At 37.3% G+C, this 8,358-nt stretch overlaps 1 protein-coding gene across 2 annotated transcripts; it reads right to left on the bottom strand.

Moving 5' to 3' along the window:
• Nucleotides 1–313: 313 nt before the first annotated feature.
• LOC116378194 (uncharacterized) lies at nucleotides 314–5,362 on the bottom strand. 2 transcript variants are annotated; one of them, XM_031840016.1, is made up of 6 exons: nucleotides 4,753–5,362; nucleotides 4,166–4,239; nucleotides 2,555–2,863; nucleotides 2,178–2,465; nucleotides 1,316–1,432; nucleotides 314–480 (listed from the first exon to the last, which is right to left on the bottom strand). In XM_031840016.1, coding segments are annotated over exons 2-6 (777 nt in total). In that variant the 5' UTR covers nucleotides 4,227–4,239; nucleotides 4,753–5,362; the 3' UTR covers nucleotides 314–478. The 2 variants fall into 2 exon arrangements, with proteins under 2 accessions (XP_031695876.1, XP_031695875.1); XM_031840015.1 differs by lacking the exon at nucleotides 314–480 and having other exon boundaries at nucleotides 1,099–1,432.
• Between the last annotated feature and the right edge of the window lie 2,996 nt (nucleotides 5,363–8,358).

Raw genomic sequence — 8,358 nt, 5'->3', positions numbered from 1 at the left:
CATTGTTCATTGTGTAAGAAAATGCAGAAGTACAAAAACATCGGCTCAGCAGGAAGTCACATGTAGCTCTAGGTTTACTGGTGTGTGCCAAAAAATGGAAGCAAAGGAGACAACACAGCTGTGATCATGTAGTAGATGTGATGCAAATAAAAACCTGTGGCCTAATTTAAAATACATTGTTGCAGTATTTTAGACACCAGCATGGGATTAGAGTTTCCAGAACCCAACATCATTTGGAACGTATTGATGTTCTGCAAAGTGGAGCATCAAAATGATTGAACAACCAAGACACAAGCAAACGACACACACACACACACACACACACGCAGCAGAAACAAACACAGTTTGAGTGGACTAATTGCCAGACGAGACCAGGTTTAGATAGATGGATCGTTTCCTCAAATGCGGAGAATGATGTTTTAAAAAAAACAAACTTACTTGAGGAACTTCATAAACCGTATTCTCGATGCCCTCTCTTCTCTGCAGGTCAGACAAAGAAAAAAAAAAAAAAAAAACAGCTTTAAAGATACAAATTTACTTTTTAAATGTTTTACAACTACATTACTTGAGCTGCACTACATTGAGTCCAGCTTGGTGTCTAAATGCCTCCATCCTCAGACAGCAGCACACTTTAAAGCCTCTATGTGTGGGATTAGATATGTTGGGATGTTGGGGACTCCTAGAGGTTGGATCAAAACAATGTGCTGCGGCAGAGAGCAAAGCATGCAGATACCTCTGGGACCTGACCTGGGATGCTAAGAATGAATGTGCTAAAGCATAAAGACTGCACTCATTTTTGAGGTTGTTTCCTTTTTCACATTTTGGTAATATATCACATGTGTATCTATCACAAAAAAGTATTTCCTTTTCTGATGCAAGCATCCAAGGACAGACAATGTCCTATGTTGTACAGATTGTAAAGCCCTCTGAGGCAAATTTGTGAGATAGATAGATAGATAGATAGATAGATATATATATATATATATAGAGAGAGAGAGAGAGAGAGAGAGAGAGAGAGAGAGAGAGAGAGATAGAGAGATAGAGAGATAGAGAGATAGAGAGATAGATAGATAGAGAGATAGATAGAGAGATAGAGAGATAGATAGAGAGATAGATAGAGAGATAGAGAGATAGATAGAGAGATAGATAGAGAGATAGAGAGATATGGGCTAATGATCAGTGGTTGATTTCCTTACTGTATACTGTATAATATGGCAGAAGATGAACTTTAAACATTTTAAAAATGTTGAGTAAACAAATAGGATTTTGCAAATATTACTTGCAATTATATATTGAAATTGTTTCTTGGACTTACAGTTTCCTCTCTTTCGACGATAAAGAAACAGGACGAACACACCAGCAATGATGACGACAATGAGAATTGGTAACCAAATAGCAATCACAGGGATATGGACAGGGACATGGATACGAGCTGTAAAACAAAATCAGATGAGAAGAGTCGGCCTGATTTAAGTCATGCAACATAGTTGAGAATGTGTCACTGTAGCATCACATGTTCCCAGCCCGTGCTCTGGACAGACTGCAGTGTTATCATACAAATGTCTCGGTAACCTGATCTGTAGTAAGAAATCATTTGATTTATTTAATTAAAACAGTCACAATTTAACACTACCAACCTTCCAAAAGTCCCTGAATCAGCTAATTTAAATACCACCTGCTTCTCAGTTTTACAAGATCAACCTGGTGATATTCCACTGACCGTTTTGGCTTAATAACCTATACTAGCTATTCATGATAGCCGCTAGATCAGGGTTTGGTTTTGTTTGGGGGGGGGGGGTACTAGGTTTCACTTGAAATAACGTCAATTTAAAAAAAAAAATTAATGAAAGTGTAAAACTGACTTTAAACCCATTAAAACGAACACGCAAGTTGTTTTTCCTGCACTTCACAACAACGCTTCACAGAATTTAAAAGTAAAAAATGGGAATCTTTAGATATTAACAAGATTTGTACTGCAAAAGTTTTTTCAGTGCTAAAATCCTACACCCCACACTCCCATGAAATACTAGTTCAACCATATTAGTAACAAACCCAATGTATTAATGTACAGCGGAAAACAACTGAACTTATTCACTTGGAAGTGTAAAAGATTTCTTTAAAACATAAAAACAACAACAGCATTATTATCAGGAAGTCTTCTTGTCTTTCAGTCTTACCACCATATTGGGGGCAAGGTTTTTCAATCCTTTTAAAGACTTGGGTCCAGTTGAAGTGGTTGCTGTGGTTACAGATGATGGAGCTATTCAACAGGTAGACGTGGAGAGAAGCACCAGAGGTTGTGAGCTCTGATTTCTCTCCTCCATCCTGACTGCAGGTTCGGTTGACGCATCTAAAAGTGCTGCTGATGTGAGAGTGCTGTGTACTGCAGGTCACAGTGAGGTTACAGGAGTCTGAGCCTCTGGAGACCCCTGGGTCCACTGTCAGGTCAACTGGAGACACTGGACCTGAGGGGGGGGGGAAGGTTTCTGTGAAGAAGTTATGAAACATGGCAGCAGAAACTCTCTGTCAGTGTCTGACATGTGAACAAACTCACCTTGAACTGTGACCTTGTATTCAGTTAGTGGTTGGTTTCCGTCAAACCTTAACACTTCTGCAGTATAAACTCCACTGTCTGCCTCTTGTAGATTCTTCAATATCACAGAGAACTTTTTCACAGTAAACTCAATCCTTCCAGTTAAATCAGGATGTACTAAATGTTTTCCATCAGGTGCAAATCTTACTACAACGACCGTCTTATTGAATTTCCACTCAACATTTAAAAACTCCTGAGGAACATCAGCATCAACATTCAGAATCAGATCACGTCCCTTCTGCACAAACACAGTAGTCACAGCACTGGGCCCTGTAAAAACAGTAGACACATAATACAATAAACATCACACTCAATATATGATTAATGGGTCAACACTGCATGTTACTCCATCTCTACTTCTTACACATTGAACCATCAGTTTAAACACCTTCAGCTTATCATTGATTGGAAGAGTTCTCTTAACATGTCTGACATCAGCTTTGTCTTGTGACACAGACTGCTTCAGGAAAGAAGAGTTTAACAGGTGAAACTAAGCCCACTGAGAGCAAGATGTCGCTCAAAGCTTTTATTTTTAACATGACAAAGTTTATTTCCATTCTATCTCTTATGAAAAACAGAGGACTTTATTTCACCTTGTTCTCTTTCCCCTCCCTCTTACCCAAAGTATTGTTCCTCCAGCTTCAGACAGGCCATTGATGTATTTAGTAAATCAGACAGTGAGCAGTTATTTCCACAGACTTACTGAGGGAGTTACACTACGGGAGGAGTAGAGTTTCCGTATGTGTCTTGGAGGGACGGATGTATTTACTCCTTTTGAACATGCGGCTATAATGCGTCTCAAACCACCTTGAAGGCTTTCCTCTGTATCACAGACGTCTTCTATTGTAACGGTTATAATATGAATATAAATTCAAGGCAGAAATGATAGAAAACGTCTAAATGAAAACTAAAAAGGACTTAAAGAAAGCATTCCTTCACCAAGGAGCAAAATCCTCTAAATATGTCACTTAAATAACACAAAAGGTTTTACAATGTTTACAATCTGTGTCTGGATCCAGATCTTCATCAAAATATGGATAATATTGAATAATCTTGTTGACGAGCTGAGGGCAATGATATTTGATTTCTTGTTCAAAGCTCTGATACTGTTCACTGAGACAGTATCAGAGCTTTGAACGAGAATGAACTACACATCATCATACTGCTGTGTGTTGTCTTCTTTAAACTGAAGATATATATATATATATATATATATATATATATATATATATATAGATATAATAATAATAATATCCAGATTAACCAGAAAGAAACACAGCTCTATTGTTTTGTGACGCCTGGGTAAGGGAAGTGGTATTAACTGACATAACTGTAAATCTCAATGTATCTCAATAAAAGATTTTATTAGCATCACTATTGAAATAATTGACAATGAACATATCGCTGAGAATTGTAGATATTTCTCTAAGTTAGATAGTTCAAAAATAAGTCCGTAAAGTTTATTATCTAACTTCTATTGGTGAAATAGGGCTACGGTACAAAAGCTTTGACTTTTAAGATAAATACAAAGACGATCAACAACCGAAAATACATGTAAAATAAAGTTCTTACCTTGTGCTTCACATGAATTCAGCAGAGAAACGGCAAAGAGAAGTGCGACCAGAGGCCTCATTCTGCCAAATGTGCTGCATGAGGAAGTGGGAAGGCTATTTTTGAACCGTGCGCAACAACAATTTAACTTCCGGACAATCAACTTTGACAAGTTCTAATGAAACAAGAGTTCCAAATAATCCTATTTCTTCAAAATAAATTATTTAAATTCTTCGAACAACACAAATAAACATCATGTATGTGTCCATATGGTTGCCACAGCTCTCCTATTTTATCAATCTAACATCCGTCAGCTTCGACGTCTTCTCCGTCCTCCTCTACTGTACAAGTCAGGAAACAAAATACTGCCTTTAATAACTCAAAATCATCTTTATTAAACCAGAGATTTGTCTCATTTGATCTCTCCATCTGCACTTTAAACACTATTAACATTCCAGAGCTTGATGTTAATTCAATAAAAGGTTACAAATACATTTCCAACATATTTAAATCCATCATACTCGTCCTTGCTTCATCATTGTCACACATTTCCATCAGATTATAATCAATATCAGAGACAAGATTACTTTCACATTCTCAGCACTCACCTCTGATGGTCCTTCTCATGTCCTCGACTGAAGAATAAAAGGGGCTTCGACAAAATATTCGTTGTTAGTTAAATGTTAGTAACTTGAAAATGATGTGGACGCACAGAAGGCTCCCACTTTACACAGAAAGGAGAGCTTCTACAGTAACATGTGCAACCCACAATAACAGGATGGGCATTTATATTAAGGTCGCAGCTGTTTGTGATTCAACATTTTCTCGTTTGTTTAAAGCCACTGAGACAAAGAAACTGAAAATCCAATTAGCTTTGTAGGAAGGAAGCGTCTGTTTAAAAGTACACGACTGCTTCGAATTCAATGATATTTAATGTGTAAGTGTTTTTAGTAGTATCAAAAAAAACACATCTTCCTATGACAAGGACCCAAGTTAGGCAGATAACCCTCCTAAGGTGCAAATGTGCATCATGTTCTTACATAAAGTGCCAACTGTCTGTCAATAACAGACAAGAAGTAATGCCCACACCACCAACAGACTCAGTAGAGGCCAGAGAGCACCATCAACACAATATATTCAATCTGAAGTGACTGCATTCCAGTTGTAGTTCTACATTAGTTTAACAGAAAGTGCTTCACCTAACATTTTAAAGTGCATTGCCATGTGCAATACATATAATGGTCATTTTCTCTATGTGTCTTTAACTCGAGGTCTTCCATTGTTGGAAAACAGGAAATGTAATAATATCATGAGAGTGTTGTGGGGATCTTGTGAGTTGTGTAAGAACTGTCTTAGGATCACTTATTGGTGTTTTTATAGAATAAACAGCAAACCGAGATTGAACTCAAAATCATAAGATTATTATATTTGTGTAGAGCAATACGCAAGTGTGTGTATTAATCATGATTATTATAAAGGAAGTATTGTAGGTTCTACCCCGTCTGTGAGTATATCCTGCCCTCCTTATGACTTAACACAAGTTGTTCTCTTTGTAATTTGACACGAAGTAAGAAGTAAGAAGGGGAGGACCCAAACACGACAACTGCCCTTCATCACACTTTTGGCCCAATATGCTGGTAAGACTGAAAGACAAGAAGACTTCCTGATAACAGTTTAGATTTTAAGACTTGGAGCCTGTTAGCATTTCTGTTTGTTAAAGAAAATGATTGTGTGTGTTTAAAATGAATTAGTTCTGAACATGTCTGAAGCACCTTGTGAGGCTGCAGGGTGAAATACAAACTCAACTAGAAAACACAAACAATGTTATTTACAGGAACACTAAATGTCATAAATAATTCAATAATTCATTTACATGTTTGGTGTAGAAACTGATATTTTTCTCCATTTCTGCATTTTTCAGTACAGAACATATAAGCAGCACTTGAACGTGATTGTTTCAATCAACACACTTCAGCTAAGCTGAAGAGTAAAATAAACAATGAATCAACATAAAACTATGATGCTGTTTTACAATGCACAACGCTGTTTGTAAAACTTAACTGCACTTTGCACTTTTGAAATGTAGGAATTACAGTATTTGAGTAAACTACAAAGTACACAAAATGCTATCTTTACTGATTTGTTCCTGTCGTGCTGTAGCGTCACAGTCTGAATCTGTTGTCAGATTTGTAATGAAGCACCTGTTTTGTTGTGTTTCAGGTTCAGAGGGTTCCTCTGCTGGTACATCTGTGTGCCTGGTGAAGATGGTCGTGTTCTCTGTGGGTCTGATCATCATGGTGTCTGCCGTCATCACTGTTCACCTCATGGAGAAGTTCAAGAAGCACAAATAACCAAACAGTTCTCTGTCAGCCAATCATACGCTCTTATCCTTAAAGGTTCCCCTGTGGAGTCTGTGATCACTGCTGGCACTAGAGAGCAGTGTTATTTTTTGTGTCCCTATTTTGTTTGTGCGAGCCCTCTAGTACACATTCCTGCCACTGATCTCATGCTATACCACTGATCCACAGCTGGTGGCAGTAACTCACCAGGAAAAGACAAAGAGGTAGAAGACTGAACGCCAGCAAACATGGACGTAAACAATTTAGGATTTAAAGTATTTATAAAATCAGCTTTGTAAATGTTTCATGGTGAGAAATGTTCTTAAAACGTGGACTCAATGATGCATTTTGACGAGAAAAACTTCACGTAAACATTGTTTCTTCACAAGAAAACTGCAGAGGTCACCTAAAAAACTAATGCTGATAGTTCTTGATTATCATTGATAACAAATATCACTGTTTACACTTTGTACATAAAATGATTGCACAGAGAGATGACCATGTAAACATGTTTTTGGAGGATTTCATCTTGAAAAAACAAAAAAAAAGTAACTTTCTATTTATGATCAAGACCAACAATATACAAGAAATAGCCTTAATGAATAAACTGTATATAATGCATAGTTGTCTGTTTATAAGTACAGTATGTTTAAATTTTTGTTTCAGCATGTTTTAATCTTTGGGTGAAGCAGTTTCTGCTCCATGCACCATTATTGGAAACTTGTTAAAGATTCATACTTATCTTGTATTTTTGTGATTAATGGACCCCTAAAGGTGACACTGACCTCCTCTGGTATATTGTGAGTTTTCAGCAAGGACTCAATCAGTGTTATTGTTATAGTAAACACACCTGACACACTGAATTCATGACAACGTATAGTATAGAAAAATAAAGCATTTAATAACAATCAAGCTTTTTTTCTCTGTTCTTCATGTACAGCACAGCTAAAAACTTTGCACATTGATCTTAAATGTATTAAGATTTAAATACTAATACTTTGAATTGTGATGCTAGAAAAAGCAACTTCTGAACGTACGTGATGCTTCGTAACATTTCCACATTGTTTTGCAGCAGATTTTTGTATTGGAGAATCGTTCCATATCAGAGCGGGTGACATAAACTTAAACATCGAAAGCTTTGGCAACACTTAAATACAACTAGAAACTTCAGTAATTGCAGTATGTGGAACACAATTCCTCGCTAATTGTTGAAGGACCTGGCCGGCTTCTCCACCTGAGCATACAGGCTCTCTGGCAGAGTCGTGCCTCCAGTCTCAGTGGGTACCAGGGATCCAGCGTGAGGACCCACCAAGCTGTAGGTGGAGGTCGGAGAAAGACCTAAAGCATCATCTGTTGGACTCTGATCCAGAGATTGGACCTGGAAAATAAATCACATAAATCTTTAGCAAACGCTGCCTGCCATTTTTAACTTAATTTTCAATGGTGCTATTTTTAACGTGGGAAGTAATCTCCCGACGGTTAACAGACGTTCATATAAATACAGAGTTCTGATTCTTTGTCTTCAAAAACGATGAGTCTGTTTTTCATAAGATTATAATGAGTTTGTATCTAAAATGCATGAAACTGCTACAAAACAAAGAGCTGAATTCTAAGGAATCTCTTGGCCGAGAGAGCACATCACACTGCAGCTTAAACACAAGCACATAAACAAAGCTTTGACAACACATGAAGTACGTTAGAGAAAGACACTGCAAATTATAGTTTTTCTGCGTCTCTCGACTTGTTCCAAGACTGAAAATGAGGTTTGCAAAACAACTAACACGCGTGCAGACAATGAGAGCAGATCTCACCTGAGAGTCTTCTTGGTCATTGTTCATTGTGTAAGAAAATGCAGAAGTACAAAAACATCGGCTC

The sequence above is a fragment of the Anarrhichthys ocellatus genome, unplaced genomic scaffold, assembly GCF_004355925.1.
Source record: "Anarrhichthys ocellatus isolate YVR2014 unplaced genomic scaffold, GSC_Weel_1.0 scaffold2186, whole genome shotgun sequence".
In the NCBI taxonomy this organism is placed as follows: domain Eukaryota; kingdom Metazoa; phylum Chordata; class Actinopteri; order Perciformes; family Anarhichadidae; genus Anarrhichthys; species Anarrhichthys ocellatus.
This window is presented reverse-complemented; position numbering and strand designations above follow the sequence as displayed.